This window comes from Dendrobium catenatum, unplaced genomic scaffold (assembly GCF_001605985.2).
Source record: "Dendrobium catenatum unplaced genomic scaffold, ASM160598v2 fragScaff_scaffold_853, whole genome shotgun sequence".
Taxonomy (NCBI): Eukaryota; Viridiplantae; Streptophyta; class Magnoliopsida; order Asparagales; family Orchidaceae; genus Dendrobium; species Dendrobium catenatum.
In genome coordinates, this window is record NW_021319315.1 from 1,738,082 (window position 1) to 1,755,284 (window position 17,203).

Genomic DNA, 17,203 nt, shown 5'->3' on the forward strand with positions numbered 1-17,203 from the left:
AATAGGGTTGACAGCTAATTTTATTTCTGAGCACCAAAGCAATGACCGGCCAAATCAAGCTAACTATCAAAAGTGGCATTTTTGTAAAATATGAAAATAAAGTATGTTCAATTATGCTATACATGTGCCCTTTCAGAAAGGGTTCTATCAATAAAATTCTAATAATAAAAGGCTGTTATTATCTTTATGCGCAATAATTCAACTTTATTGAGGTTTTTTTCTGTTGTAAAGGCAAAGATGATCATGTAGGAAGCTTCTTCTTCATGAAGCTCTTTTGCTTCAATAATTCTCTAGCTTCCTTCATCCTTTTACTGGCCAAAAATACTATTTAAGTGCTTCTTTCTTCTGGTTTGCTTATCAAAACAAAAGATTTATCAAATGGCAAAAGCTTTCAAGGAAATGGTTTTTGAATGGGAATATCTCCATCCAAAAGGCTCAGTTACTAATGAGCAGGAGCTGAGCCCAACTGAGTTAATCCCAGTTGCTGATAAGAAACTTGAAGATGAACTGAAGGAAGAAGAGATTTATGAAGAGCAAGCAGTTTTTTCTGAGCAGAACCTGGTAAGGGATGAAGTTTTAGCTGTTGAGGAAGAGATTGGTTCTCATGAGAATGAAGAAGAAACTGATTGGGGGCTGCAAAGCTTATTGTTCAGAGAGGAGGAAGAAGAAGATAGTAAGATGGTGGAGTTCAAAGATCCAAATATCAAAGAAAAAGATAACTTTGAAGCTTTCAAATTGAAAAAATGGCTTAGTTCAGTGATAATGGCAGCTGCTACAATCTCTATTTTCATCTTTGGTGGAGGAAGAGTGGAACTAACGGGCAAAAGAAAGAACATCCAATCTGCAATTTTGAAAAAGGAGGTGACGTTTGAGAACTTATTCTGTTTCAGTTTGATAAGAGGCCATTACCACCTGAATAAGTTCAAGCTTAAATTGCTGCTACACAGTTTTTTAGGTGGACTAAAATGACTTTTTTTTTTGGAAATAGATAATTAAAACCCCATTGTTATATTGGAAATCCAACTCCTCACATTCCACGTACATAAAATGATTATTTCATGCCCTCAAAAATGTTTTTTTTTTCATTTGAGCATAAGATAATTCAGCTGGTTTAGTTATTCAGAGCAAAATATTTCTCACTTTAGATGAAACATCTTATTTTTTAGCATGAAAAGAAGACTAATGTGATTGATCAAAAGTTAGATATAAATTTGTTGATTTAGATTTTGTTTGGTATAGTTTTCTTACTGCTTGCTAAAGCAATCTTTTAGTAAAAAATTAAAAACTGTTTTAAAAATCATTGAGAAAGTTGCCCAAACAAAGCTTTAAAATGAAGCTAAATTAGTTATCATATAAACATATCAGATGAGCCAAATTTTGAAGTGGATCTATTTGGGAAGTGTAGCATTACTCATTTAACATTCTCTGCTGCTCTGATTCAATAAGTGGTTTGTTGATTGTTATCTATGATTCTTCACATTGCTTTCCTTATTTCTTTTGGCTAAAATTGCAGAATGTGAAGGACATCTTTGTTCAGCATCAGCAAGCTGCTTCAGCATCCTTTTCATTGAGTGGACACTATGATGAAAGGTTCTGATGTGAATGGGCTCTTCTTTCAGAAGCAATACAACTCTTCACTTTGGATTATGAAGCTGTTTCTGCTCTCTATGCTAAAGAGTTGGGGAGAGGATACTGTTTGGTTCAATAATATTGTATTGGAAAAATTAACTAATTAGAGGTGATTGCTCTTTTTATTCTTCTTGCGTTGTAATGTATAGAATCAAACTATTCATATTGGAGAAATTATTATGTTCGGAGTCTGGATGTAATTTTACATCCGGACTATGAGTGTACACAGTGTGTACACACTTTGTACACTCAAATGTCCGGACATAACTCTAGATCCGGACTCTGCAAGTAATAATTTCTCTTGATACTGACTGCTTCCAACCATTCTGAAAGTGAATAGAATATTATCATAAAAAATGGAGGCACAATAAAAATCATTTATGATCACAACTCCACTATAAAAATTTAAAAGAAAAAGTAACCAAAGAATTGCAAAAGCAAGAAATTGGGCAGATTCTATAGAGTTTAGTCATTTGCACATTATAGTTATTCCATCCTTTTAGATGCTTGAGATGAAGTTGGGTGCAATACATATATATAGCTATGTTGGTTTTTTTGCATTTTTTTTAACCGTATATAAATTTTGATTATAGAATGATTAAGATGATTAAGGGGTGTAACTGAGTCGAGTTGAGTATGCGCCTAATCAAGTTGAGCTCGTTTTTTCGAGTTTATTTATTGGGTTAACACTCAGCTTGTTAAAAAATTTTTAGGTTCGAGTTTATTTGGAAAGCTCAATCTTAACTCGATTATTGAGTTCAATTTCTTAGTTTTAAATTAAATAAAAAATAGCTTTTAATTTTTAATATAGAAAATAATGCTAATTTAAAATTAAATTTTAAATATATTTTAAGTAATTGAGCAACTCGACTAGCTTACAAGTCAAGCAAAGGTGAGCTTGATCTTGTGTATAATATATGAGCTCAAGTATAAGTTTGAGCTCAAATTCGTGTCTCTATAAACTCGACTCATAAGCTCCTTAACGAGTTGAGTTTGAGCCTGCTCACAAGCCACTCGACTCACTAACACCCCCAGAATCGCTTCTCTACAAAATCATCATCTTAATCATATAGAAATCTATCATTTATTACTCGAAAGGAGTCTTCTACTACAAGTCAAAGATTCTAGGTCCCAATATTTTTTTTTTCATCACAATGGTTCATGCGTCGATCATCGTCTGATTTACTCCATTTGTTCATATTCTCACTATTTGAAGGATTCTGCCATTCTCATATAAACTATCATATAGAGCCTATGTGCATGAGTTCTTTCATAGAATATCAAAATCTCCTTCACCAAGTCTTTTTTAATTATGACTATAAGCTATAAAATTCAATCATATTCATTCAAATCTATTCAAAATAATATTCTCTTCTTTAGAGATCTTAAGCATTGTATTCTTCATCCAAAAAAAAAAAAAATCCCTCATGAATTTATGAAGTTGTTTGTTTTATATTAATTCTGTAATATTTTAAGTAATTATATTTAGTTGTTATTTAGTCTTTGTTCTCTAATTATTTTTCATAATTAGTCAGTTTTTTATCGCGTCCACGTTTCTCAATATTTTCATCTCAATTTTGACTTCATTTGAGATAGCTCTTTTAATGTTTTTTAAAAAATTTGAAAAAATTTATATTATACAATTATTTTAGAAAGCATTGTACCAAACAAAATATTAATATTCTTGATAAATTACAAATTATAAGCACACTTACCTAATTTTAATTATTGAAATGCTGATATTTCTATATAACATATAAATAATATGAGAAAAATGTTGGGATCATAAAAATCCCAATCAAGCAAGAAATTTGTATTTTGGATCCTCATAGTTCACCGAAGGAAACATGAAATCTTAAGCGCGAGGTTATCGGTTATAGAGGCACAAACCCTATGGTTCCAATAACTACACTGAATATGACCGTTGCTCCAACGGTCGCTTCTCCGCCCTTAAACCCAATTCTCCCGCCAAGAAGGGAAAGTCCAAAAACTCCCGTTAATATCCTGCTTCGAAATCCTTGTCTTCATGCTGAAGTTCTTCATGCTCACCTCATCAAGTCTGGCTTACTCTCCTGCACATCCGTCTCCAATACTCTCATTCAGAGGTACTCGGAGTCCAGGAGCATATCTCATGCCCAGAAGGTGTTTGATGATATGCCCCAAAGAAATCTTGTTTCTTGGACCACTCTTATTTCTGGCAATGCCAGGCTGGGAAAGTTTAGAGTAACTCTTGAAACCTTTGTAAGCTTGCTTGACGATGGATTTCTTCCTAATGAGTTCGCCTTTGGAAGCACCCTTCGATCCTGCTCGGAGTCAGGGTATGTTCATTTTGGAGCCCAGCTTCATGGTTTAATCATTAAGATGGGCTTGCTTTTAAATGTTTTTGTCGGTAGCAGTCTCATTTCAATGTACTCAAAAAATGATGAGTTTGACACTGCCATTGAGATCTTAGAAAGGATGGAGGAGAAAGATGTGTTTTCATGGACAACAATGATAGTTGGGTTCTCTAAAAGAAATAAGTCTTTTGAGGCCATCAGTGTCTTTGCTCGAATGCTTGAAGAGGGCATGATGGCTGGAGAGTTTGCTCTTACCAGCATTTTGAAGGCGTGTGCATCTGTGCTGGGCTTCAGAGAGGGCTCTCAAGTTCATGGCTATGCTATAAAAACAAGCTTAGCGAATGATTCATCAGTTAGAGCTTCAATCATGGACTTCTATGTGAAAATTGGAGATACATTTAGCGCACGGCTAGTTTATGACCGATCTCCATATTATGATTTGGTTATGTGCACAGTGATGATAGGTGCCTATGCTCAGAATGGCAACACGGAGCTTGCAATCGAGATGTTTCACCAGATGATCAGAGAATTTAAAATCTTACCCAATGAATTTACTCTTGCAACTCTATTAGCTTCCACGGCACAAACTGGCGATGTTATTTTGGGGACTAATTTACATGCTTTAGCCTTAAAAACAGGATATGCCGCATTCATCCATGTCGAGGGCGCGCTTATAGACATGTATGCTAAGAATGGAAAGATTGAGGATGCATATACAGTCTTCAATAACATGGAAACAAAGGACGGTGTTTCTTGCTCATCACTGCTTGCTGGATTCTCTTCCAATGGCTTAGATCAAGAAGCTATAGAGTTCTTTTGCAATCTTCACAAATCTTCTGTAAAGCCAGATCCTTTTGCAGTAGCTAGTGCCATGACTTCATGTGCCAAGCTTGGTGATCAACTCCAAGGCAGGCAAATACATGCTCAAATCATCAGAAATGGGCATGAATCTGATACATGCATAGCAAGCACACTGATCGACATGTATGCAAAAAGTGGCACAATTGAGGATTCATCTAAGGTTTTTGACAACTTACTGACGAAGGATCGAATAGCTTGGACAGCCATTATTGATGGTTATGCACAACATGGGCTAGGAAGAAAAGCCTTGGAATCTTTCAGTAAGATGATAGAGGAGGGTATCAATCCAAATGCAGTGACTTTTGTGAGTTTACTGAATGCTTGCAGTCATTCAGGTTTGATTGAGGATGGTATCTTTTTATTTGAAGTTATGAAATCGGTATACATGATTGAACCAGTGATCCATCACTATACATGTATGGTCGACTTGTTGGGTCGTGCCGGTCGTCTCGAAGAAGCCTTAGAGTTTATAAAGACTATGCCAATAGAACCCAATCATCTCATATGGAGAACATTTCTGGGTGCTTGCAGAAACCACAATAATATGAAATTGGGGACGCAGGCATCAAAGTGCCTGCTTGAATTGGATCCAGATGATGATGCAACCTATGTGTTACTTGCCAACTTGTATTCTTCTAATGGTCAATGGAATGAAGCTTTTGAAACAAGGAATGCGATGAAACTGAGGAGAGTTACAAAGTCGCCGGGCTTAAGTTGGGTTATGGTACAGAATAATTTCCATTTCTTTGGAGCTAAAGATAATTGTCACCCTGAGAAGGATCTCATATATAATGTGCTGTGCGATTTGATGCTCAACATGAAGGAAGCTGGTCATGTGGAAGAAACAAATTTTATTGTGTAATGCAAGTAAAAAAAAAGGAGGAGAAGTTGTTAGTTTTACTAAGAGGCAAGGTGCTCTTGAAAGGTTTCAAATGGAAAACATGTTCAACGCACAAATCTTGAATCATTTATAAGAAAAAAAATTTATAGAATCATTTATAAGAAAAAAATATCATTTATAATATATATTAAAATTTATATTTAAGTATTAAAAATGAAAATAAAAGATAAAAGAGGAAGATAAATTGTTAAATTAAATTTTTTTTGAAATTTTTTTAATTTTTTATAGTAGAATTTATTAAAAAAACATAAAAATAGACTAAAATATTATTTACCAAAAAAAGGAGAAAAATGTTGTGCTAACGACTGGTTTTTTTTATTATTTTTATTTGACTATTTGTTTTTTCTCTTTTTTAGTTTTTTTTTAAATAGCTATATATTTAAGTTATAATCTTACTTATTTATAATATCATTTATTAAAATAAATAGTAAAAAAAATTAAAAGCTGTAGAACTGTTAAAATAATGTCAATTTTTTTTATTGTTAATTAAAAAAACTTAAAAACAACTAGTTAAATTAAAAAAAGAACTGTAGAAAGTTTTGTTCTTTTTTTTTTCGTTTTTTATAAGTACAATATATTTAAGTTTATAAATTTTTTATTTATAATATCATATATATATAAAAACTTAAAAAAAAAACAAATAGTTAAATTAAAATTATTATATAATAATATAATATATATATATATAAGAAAAATAAAAAAAATCAAGTCGTCATCTCTAACGATAAATAATTATAATTTTTTTTATTTGATTTCATTTTTACTTAATTAATTATTAAACCATTTTATTTTAAAAAATTTTCCATGATTTGTATCTCTAATAACTTAAATATAGAGACCTATAATTTCCATAAATCCTTGCCAAGAGTATAATGATTAACACAAAGATGATGTGCTAGAAATAAACTGTATTGTAGAAGGTACACCTCTCTGATTCTCCTGCCAAAACTAACACCACCTTCATTGATCTTTTATGATCTCTTGTGGAGATCATAATTTGGACAACTAAATCCTTAGCCTATTCTCAAAAAAAATTGCTCAAACTAAAATTGAAAAATATTAGAGAAATAGATCTAATGGCGAAATTGTGATATTAGACGATCAAGTCATTAAAAAGAGTGCAAGTTTTAATGTCTCAGGTCTATTGTTCAAAATGGATGTAAATAGATGAGAATATTATTAGTAGAAGCTAAATTGGATAATTAAAGTGGAGAATGCATTAGGCATATTGTGTAATAGAAAAGTATTACTCCTCAAACTTAACGGTACATTTATAAAATGATGGTGAGACCTACAATTCTTTATGCCATAGAATGTTGGTCATTAAAAGAGAAGCATAAATTAAGTTAGTGTTGTAGAGAGATGATGCTTAAGTGGATTAGTGTTTATACTTAGAGAAAGAATGCGAAACGAGTATATACGTGAAAGGGTTGGAGTAGCTCTAATGAAATGATAAGATTAGATAAGGTTGTCTTAGATGGTTTGGTCGCATAAAATGACAGTCTTTCGATGACCTGTTAGGAAAGTAGATGTATTAGATTCGCCTATGTTAAGAAAGATAAAACTAGACTTAAAAAACTTAGAAAATATTAAAATGATATTTTTTATTATATTCAAATCAGAATTTGACTCTTAATACGATATAATAGAAAAAAATATTCATATAGTTAACCCATATAATGAGACATGATTCTTTTTGTTGTTAATTTGTACTAAAGCATATATCATACATTAACTTGACATCCCTCCTAATTAAGCATATGCACACCAAAGCCAATATCCTTTCACCCCATCTTCATTCTAAAAAAAAATGCTCTTCTTATCTTTAAGCTAGATGCACTTTATTCTAAGCAGACAAAAATATTCTAATCTTCAATTTTTAATATTATGCTTTCTAACTTTATCTCATCCATCATAGCCATTCATATGGAATCTTTGAGCCAACTAAGCCATCTTTTGCCTGATAATTCATCCTCATATGAGAAATTATTATATGTGGTCATCGATCGTTCGGAGATGAATCAGGATGCATCATATCACCTGATTCACACCGTTACACAATACTAAAGATGATCGTTTGAAGATGAATCAAAATGTATCATATCATCGATATAAAATATAAAAATGATGTGATACATTTTGATTTATCTCCTAACAGTAGCACTGAAAAATTTTACCACCATATGTACTTTCTTCTATTTACTTTGACCTATTTCTCTTTGATCACGTTGTTGAAAAGGAAGATTTTTGAATAATTTGTGCCGTTGCAGCCACTAATGATCAACGGTCATGTGACCTCTGCAGGAATCAATGAAAGGTTTCTGATTCCCTCATCGGTAACTCCCATTTCTTGTCGATGTGCTCTCTCTGACATCTGCTGCTTGCATTATTGTGTACTCTTTTGTCTTGTGAAATATTATTTATTTTTTTATTTTTATGAAATTATGGATTGATAAAAATAATTTATTTTTGTTTGAAAGAATTTTATTTTTTTTTTTTTAATTTAGCACTTCTTGAAATTTATGCAAATCTGATGTATTTTGGTAAATTCTAGTGATGAGAGATTTTCTGCAATGGAAAATACTTGAAATGTAATTTATATATTAAGAGAAATAAAAAAACTATGCATAAAAATATAATAGAAGTTAATAAATTTATTTAATTGTTGACTAGATTATAATGCCATGATGCATATTTAGCTAATTTGATTATTTAAAATTATACTAATAAATCATTTGATTCAATATAAAGATGATATTTACTTCTCATAAATTCAAAAATACAATAAAAATTCAAAATATTTTTAATGAAATGACCTGAAAATATTAAATATTAAAAAAAGGATAATCAGGAGTTCCACTTCTTATTAAAATAATATAATATAATAAAATTAAATATTAAATAATAAAAAAATGAGATTTACTTTATTTTTTAATATCTTAACATTAAATAAAATAAAATTAATATAAATTTTTATATAACTATATATACTAAAAAGTTTCATTTCTAAAATTTTATATAACTATGATTATTGACTATTTAAAAATTTAATTTTAATTTCTTCATTCTTTTAAATAGAACTAAATGATCCCAAAAAAGAATAATTTGATTCCTATTTAATATGTTAATGGACTAAATTGACACTTTATATAATAGGAAATTATTTTAATTTTTAAAAATAATTTAGGTGATCAATCCAATCATATTTCCTTTATATTGTAGTATGTAGAAGAAGCATTATTTTACCCTCAGTAGTTTATTAAAAAAATACCCTAATTTAGAAATACTAATTGTCTTTTGATGAAGTCTGTCCACTATAAACAATTTTTTTTGTTTTTTGGAAACACTAATTAAAGTATTAATGAAGGCGTTTTGCTCCAATTATTGGATCATAATTTTTTTTAATTAAAGAACCTGAAAGTCTGAGCCAAATTTCTCTGTTTTTGGACCGTTTGCTCATAAAATAAAAAATAAAAAATAAAAATATATAAATTAATTTAAAAAAAACTTTGATTTTAATTTTTATTCAATAAAATACTGAGAGAAAACTAATTACAATTGAATCTTATATTATTCTTGATATATATATATATATCACCAAAAAAAATTTCATGATCAAGCATGAATCCCGGGGCAAAATCAACTTGGAAAATTCTGAAATTAAATTTGGGACTATCTAAACTCCGATTTCAGCAAACTTATAGTCGAGTTGAACATCTCGAGAATACAAATCCAATGACACCAAATTTGACTCAATCTGAGCTCAAATGAGTCTAAATCAAGGACCTGAAAGCATTGTTGGAGGGTTCAAACCACAATTTGGATTACCAAACGGTTTCCAAACGTGACATGCTTATAGTCGAATCGAGCGGCTCGAGGAGATGAATCCAACGAGACAGATCACAGAATTCTAACATCATTTAAGACCTTCAAATGTCTAGTGAACGGTTCATAATCAAGGAATTCAACATTGGCCGTCCATCCAAACTACTCCCCATTTACCCATGATCTTTCTCTTATTTACGAGTCATGCCACTCTAGAAAATCTATAAATAGACCCTCATTCCTCTTAAAAGATACCTAAAAAAGAGAGCAAGAGAGAGATCGGAGATCGCTGTTGCCCCTTAGCTCCTCATCGACCACCGCCTGAAGTTCCACCGGACCATCACTTGAGGCCTGGAGTTCTGCCGGACCACCAATTGACACCGGAGTTCCTCCGGACCACCACCTGAGGCCCGAACTTCTGTCAGACCACTACCTGAGGCCCGGACTTCTGTCGGACCACCACTTGAGGCCCAGACTTCTCCCGGACCACCACCGTCTTAAGACGACGATCTTTCTAACCCCTGTCTCCTGCCGACTACGATCATTCCGACCTTTGTTGCCTACTATTGTCCTTCCAACCTCCACCTCCAGACAAACGATCTTTTTGACCCCTGTCTCCTGTCGACTACAGTCCTTTCGACCTCATCTTCTACTACAGTTCTTCTAACATCCACCGCTAGACAATGCTCTTTTTGACCCCTATCTCTTGTCGACTACGGTCCTTCCGACCTCCATTGCCTATTACGGTCCTTCTGACCTCCATCGATAGACAACGATCTTTCTGACCCTTGTGTCCTGCCGACTATGGTCCTTCCAACCCCGTCGCCTACTACGGTCTTTTCAAACTCCACCACTAGACAACAGTCTTTCTAACCCCCGTCTCCTGCCGACTATGGTCTTTCCAACCTCCGTCGCTTGTTGATTATGGTTATGCCAACTAAATGAACATATTAATACCGATTCTTTCAATTTCTACCATGTAATGCATTCTATATGATGTATATCTGTTATATCAAACCAAGACCTTCTCTCCAATGAAGAGCCTCATTTTTAATCGACTACAAATTATAGTGGATTCATTCAAATTGGGCTAGACCTCGTGGTTTTTCCCACTTTTCAGGAGTTTTCATGTAAAAAATTTGGTGTCTCTTATAAACGCTACACCCTCTCTCTCATCTGATTGCGCACTGGATCTTCATACAATGCTAAGACATTAAACTTTATATTACTTTACTGCCACAAATATTCTAGGACACAACAATTCTCATTTATTTATTTCTCATTTTCTCTTTCAATTCATACAAATCAGCACAGCCTAAAGGAATTGAATTATGATTTTTATCTGATTTAGTTAAATAGAACTTCAGTAATTTTTTTATTTAATTTAGAAGAAAATCAAGTTTATTTATTTTACTATGATGATCAGGTGGTGGTTGAATGGCGACACTTTGGCAGTTTTTCGACAGTGGAGGTTAAGCCGGGTATTCAAGCGCTAGATGAGTAATGCCCCAACGATGGTGGTCGGGCGATGGTACAATGGCATCTATTCAATGATGTTTTAATGGTGGTAATTCTATAATAGTATGTGAACCACAACAATAAGGTAGTGATCTGTCATTTTTGTTGCATTACTAGTTAGATGGTGACATCTTCATTGAGCTCAAGGATTATTTAAACATCCAAGCTCCCTCCAATTTCTCATCTATAGTCATCCTTCATATAGAGGAAAAATTATTCTGTGCGGAAGCGAAACCTGTTCGAATACCTAAGCCCGTAGTTCAACATCATCTGTACCGCTCAAATTAAGCCAACTTATAATCATATTTATGTAGATCAAATTAAGCCAACTTATAATCATATTTATGTAGATCAAGTTCAGAACAAATATCTTTGAAATACAAGCGAATACTCTCATTTTTGGCTTTTTTTCCATGTACTTCACATGGAGTCCAATATATTTAAAATTGTAATCATATGCTCTGTCAACTTTCCAAAAACAAAAAGTCTCATTTGCATGTGAAGTAAAAAAGTCTCATTTGCATGTGAAGTCCAATTTCTTGTAAAGCTAATCATCTACCACAAATCATGACAGAACTTCTTATATCATTAAACAATCTAAAACCAGTTACACAATCTGAACTTTGAACAAATCATTCCAAGACTGAAGTCACAAGTTACATAAGGTCCAAACAGTTACAGGCCTTGTTTCTCTTAAGAAACCTGACCTCCCTTCTCTCCAACCATTTGTGTGTGGGAGAGAGCATATGGATCATTGAAAAATTAAGAACCAAAATCTCTCAGTAAATTAAGATCTTTAGTTCACATTGAATGGTACAAAGGGGGGAGTGACAGAACTAAAGGCTAAATTTTGGGTTTTTTTTCCCATATTAACAATTGGAGTTTCTTCCAGGACCACCATAGTAAAAGTAACTCCCCCAATCACCATTATTTCCATTTTGCACATCATAGCAGTTAGATTGCTCTGTGAAAGTTCCAACACCTTTAGGAGACCTGAGGTTATTAGATTCATCAACTATCTGAATATTTCTGAAATAGCTTGCTTTGCCAAATCCTTCTTCAGGAAAATGACCACTTCCCATTTCTGTTGCTGTGTGTTCTCCATCTGGCTGAGAGTTCACCACTTCTCCTCCCCATTCAATCATGGAGGCACTGTCTGCTAGATAGGAGAACAGGAAAGAAGGCCAGTAACCTAGCACCAAATCACTACCAAATTGCATCCACCAATTTCCTTCCTTTGGATCCTGCTCCAATATGATAGGTGAACAAAAGAGGGATATTTGCATAAAACTCAAATAGTTTGTATAACAATATTTATCTTTGTAAATATGGATAAAAACATATCACACTATACAACCATATAGAACTGGTAATATGGCATAAATGTCAGAAAATATTAGTATTTGTCGCAAAATCCTGATAATATGACAAAATTCATACTAGGATTTTATACATTAGCACATATAACCTTCATTCCTTCCTATAAAACATTTAACTATAGCGATATTTATAATTTCTCTTTTAAAGAATATAAACTAAAGAACAAGAAGAAAATGTTTCACAGATTTTAACGAGGTTTACATACATACCACCTTATCCTACTCTATTTATATATTTAACACCTGAAATTTTAATATTACATGCATACCACCCATAGTTCATTTTCATATCAAATATGAGCGGTAGAAATGAAATTTATGAGTGATAGGATAGAAATATAAGTTGTATATTTGATATTAAAATAATATAATATGGTATGTAATATTAAATTTTTGAGTGTTAGATATGTACAATATGTATGTAAATTTCCCTATTTCAGGGAGCATTTTTTCTCCACCGTACAGACAAGCATGCTAATATCATATGGTAGCAGAAAATGTGTTACAGATTTTGTCAATTTTGCCTTTGTTTTAGGCTTATATTTCTATGTCTAAGAAGAGGGTGAGATTTTTTTTTTCTTTACCTTCCAAACAAGTATGCTGATGTCATATTGTGAGCCACTATAATCAGAGATAGGGGAGATGCTGGCCCCCATTGCAATATCACTGTTGATCTGAATAAACCCAGAGCACAGTAAATTATAGCAGCCCGTTGCTTGATAGGCGTCACTCTGTCATTTTCACAAGCATTATTGAGGGGGGAAAAACCATTAAGGCATCTCCTAATTGAAGAAAAAAGATGTTGATATGAGAAGATAAGAGCATCAAAGAGATGAAAGGCTCACGTACAGTCCAGTAAGTGAACAGTCTGGTGTTATTATCACCATAGAGATCAGGACTGACCTATTTTTATTGGTAGAAAATTAATATATTTGTTCTCCATGTGATCAATTTGCAAAAGTCAAAACATTTTATGTGTGGAACTTACTTGCCAACCAGCTTCAATGCTGTTGAGGTCTTCACCAAAGGAACCCCCTAAGATCCAGAGCTGGGAGAGACTGAACTCATTGGACTGTTGAATCTTTGGTTCCCAGACATTTATAATTGCCTTGGCTCCATAATACTTATCGCCTTCAACATAAGCAATTGCATGCTACACTCATAAAGGCATAAAGAGAAGAAAGTGAAAAAAAAAGGAGAAAAGAAGAGAGGTAAATAAAAGAATCTACCAAAACGTTAACTCTTTATTTCAAAGATTCTTTCCTTTTACCATACCTGATGGCCACTCTCATTGATGAGATCAGGATCCGCAAATCTTGGCTTTGGTATGGTTCTATGCTTCTTTCTTCCATATCTCTTAACTGAGCTAGCTCTTAGAACATCTTCCCCCTTAGTTCTTCTTATTGGTATTGTGCCCTCTGGGCATCTCCCATTCTGATGCCAAAGCTGAGCTACCGTGTTCTGTTTCTTTGCACCGGAGTGTGAAACTAGCTTGCTCTCATCATAAAGGCTTTCTGGATGGAAAGCAGGCCTCATCTAAAGGATGTACAAAAGAGAGAGAGAGAGAGTATGAAAGCTATAAAATTTGAGCAGGAAGAAGAAAGACAGTGGGGCTACTATAGATAAAAAGATACTGGGAAATAAAGAGGTGTTGAGGAGAATACCTGGATTGTGTGATTTTTAAGAAATGGGTGGTCAAATGCAGGCTGGTGAGCAATGTGAACACAGTCTATCACATCTCCATCAGGACTCTGCATCGTTTTCACAAACAAAATGGAAGAGATTTTATTCAATTATCACTTCATAATGCTATGATATAGCGAAATAACCAAGGAAAAGATTATACCCAAAAAAACCAAGGAAAAGACAAGCTTTTAGGTTGGCCTAAATATTTGAAGCACAAAATGAGAAATGTCTAAATCATGTAGATTAAGGGTTCATTTGGTTGCTTGAAGTTTGAAAAACATGTTCCGGGAAAACAGTAAATTTGTCGGATTCTATCACTTGTTTGATGTAATTAAATCAATATTGACCTCCAACACAAACACCCGCAAAATTCCTGAAATAAGTGAAATCGAAGTCATATTTTTGTAGAACATATTTTCAGTCTACAAACATCAAATGAGCCCTAAACATTCATTGTTTGAACACAAATGAAAGATTGATTAATATGAGACATTTCCTTCAGCGAAAAAGGGATTTTGAGTTTGAAAAGAAGCAAAGAAAAAGGAGGCACCGAACTGAAAAATGGAAGCGGGGAAGCCCTAACATCTCCATGATAAAAAAAATGCAAGAATAAGCCAACAATCCTCATTTAATGTAGAAGAAAAAGAACCTAGAAGAAAAACTTTTAACATCTAAGAGGGAATCTTAGATCTTTTCTAAGAAAATAAGTATAAAAGTGTCGCACCTAACTCAAATTAGAAAGGGCAAAACCTTTCATGAGAAAGAATAATGGAGAAGATAGGGGTAAGAGAGAGAGAGACCTGAATGCTCTTCAAGGCCGGCTTGTTGATCCTTCGCAGGCGCTTCTCCACAGCGATCTGCTTCCTCGTCACTTCGCCGACAACCGCCGCCGCACCAGCGCACAATACGCAGCAGCAAATAAGCGCCACGGCCACTATAGTACGGTTAAAACCACAGTGCAACCTCATGATCGGCGCTAAGATGCGCCGCCCTCCTTTCTTCCCCAAAAAATCTGATCTTTTTTGAAAAAAAAAATCTCAAAAAAATAAGTAAAAATACTTCCTTTCCCAACTCGCAGATTCAGAACTCATAAGCTCCTCACGGCGAAACGAAACCCTTTCCTTTGCTTCTCTCTCCACAAGCAAAAAAAGTAGTAAAAGAAGACAGTTTCCTCTTTCTCTCTCTATCACTGCTTCTCTATCCTAATTCAGGGTGACAGAACAAGAGGCAATGGGTCTAAACTCTAAAAAGTAACCGTTGGAGGGGTAAGAGTGGAAAAGTGTCCGTCGGTGAGCTCTGCACGCACCTATGCCGGTCTTGTCGCTTCTCCATGTTCGCACGCGAAAGGACGACAATACCCTTTGTTTTGTTTACTTCTGACGTTTCATTTCCAGCCACACGTGCCAGAGATGGTGTAGCTTTGGATTCCCATTCCAAACACGGGTTTAGCTTTTCACGTGCCTTCTGACTCACGTGCGACAAAATTTAGCCAGCCACAAGTAGATGCCTTATGGTGCACCGCGGCACAGTTGACTATAACCGGCCGCAATTGAGGAAAACCAAGCCGGTTCGGCGCCTCCCACATGAAACCGGTTCACATAGTTATCAATGCCGGTTTATTTGACATTATTTTGTGGAAAGTTAGGCATAGAAAAGCTTGTTCCTTGAAAATATGAACTAAAAAAAAATTATTCTTTAAAATAAATTATATTTCATATGATTGAACATCATAAAAATTTAAAGCATTAGTTTTGTTACATGCTATAAATTTATGTATAGGATAAAATTTAGCACGCATAAAAAAAGTTATACGAGACGGAGACTAAAAATATTTTACATGGAAATTCAGGAAGAGAAAAAAAAAGCATATAATCATATAAATATCAGTACTTTAATGCGTGTAAACATCAATGAAAAATATTTAGCCCTCTTTTTTCTAATATATGTGTACATAAATATTAGTGCATTCAGCATGTATGAATAACATCTAACATATCATACAAATATAAAAAATTTCCCATGTACGACAAAATAGGAGGTCTATGTGAATAAACATGTGCGCACATTTCAATAGTTACAAATCATAAAACCTTTCATCTGTAATATCCATCGAAACATTTTGAAGTTTTATTGTTCTGTAGCAATTTCTATCGGTGTCGATGTACTCGTTAAAATACCTAAAATATTATACAATACATAATAACTAGTAAAAATTTAATTTATACATGCTAATATGATCTTAGTATTTGATCAATAACATATAAAAATTTACATATTCAAAATCTCATATAAAAGTTATAAAAATATTGTCTAGATTTTGGAACTATAAATTATAGTTTTTGCTAGGAAAGTGATTAGTGAAATAAAGAAAACATAATAAAAGAAAATATTTTTAATAATGAAGCAATAACAAATAGCATATATTGCTATAATAACTATTAATCACATATGATAATATTGATAAGTTAATCTCTTTAAGCATGACAACTCTAATAATTTAAGTAACATATCTTCAAACTCATAATATGTACAATAAATATCAAGAGTTTATCAACCAAAAAGTAGAATTTTTTAAAATCAAGGGCAAATCCCTCGGTGGCAAGCGACTATAGTGACAAGTGGAACCAAATGCAAGCAACATAAACAAACAAAATCGAGAAAAGTAGAGGACAAATCCCTCCTTAGTGAGACAATAACTACGAGCGAAACCTAGTGAAAGCAACATAATTAAGTAGATTTGAGATTGTAATAATTCTTTGTTCAGAACCATATATAGAACTTGAATCAGGCCTTTGGCTCCAATATCTACTCTTATATACATGCTTCATAGCATCACAACTCTTTTCAATTATATCTCATGTTTTTTTTACGGCACACGTAACGTTAGACAATATGTTCAGCTTTGAGATTTTGTAACCCTCTTTAACCAATAGAACTTCACCACTTGCGGTAATTTTGTGAGAACCCTTGTATTTCAGTTTTTTTTGTGCAGTTAGTCTGTATGAACTGAACAAGTGAAAGTTAGTTTGTACGAACTATCTGTACAAACTGAACTGTTCATCTAAACG

The 17,203-nt window shown here is 33.3% G+C and overlaps 3 protein-coding genes across 3 annotated transcripts; 2 read left to right on the top strand and 1 right to left on the bottom strand.

The window, feature by feature from the left end:
- Positions 1-234: 234 nt before the first annotated feature.
- Positions 235-1,754, top strand: LOC110108009. The gene is made up of 2 exons (XM_020838490.2): positions 235-861; positions 1,514-1,754. Exons 1-2 carry the CDS (start codon positions 379-381, stop codon positions 1,595-1,597), a joined length of 567 nt encoding a protein of 188 aa, XP_020694149.1. The 5' UTR covers positions 235-378; the 3' UTR covers positions 1,598-1,754.
- A 1,633-nt stretch (positions 1,755-3,387) lies between these two features.
- Positions 3,388-5,818, top strand: LOC110107994 (pentatricopeptide repeat-containing protein At4g39530). The gene is made up of 2 exons (XM_028696921.1): positions 3,388-3,947; positions 4,026-5,818. Exons 1-2 carry the CDS (start codon positions 3,523-3,525, stop codon positions 5,686-5,688), a joined length of 2,088 nt encoding a protein of 695 aa, XP_028552754.1. The 5' UTR covers positions 3,388-3,522; the 3' UTR covers positions 5,689-5,818.
- A 5,820-nt stretch (positions 5,819-11,638) lies between these two features.
- On the bottom strand, positions 11,639-15,343 carry LOC110108005. The gene is made up of 7 exons (XM_020838485.2): positions 14,936-15,343; positions 14,114-14,200; positions 13,725-13,985; positions 13,438-13,602; positions 13,299-13,352; positions 13,034-13,180; positions 11,639-12,314 (listed from the first exon to the last, which is right to left on the bottom strand). Exons 1-7 carry the CDS (start codon positions 15,101-15,103, stop codon positions 11,940-11,942), a joined length of 1,257 nt encoding a protein of 418 aa, XP_020694144.1. The 5' UTR covers positions 15,104-15,343; the 3' UTR covers positions 11,639-11,939.
- Between the last annotated feature and the right edge of the window lie 1,860 nt (positions 15,344-17,203).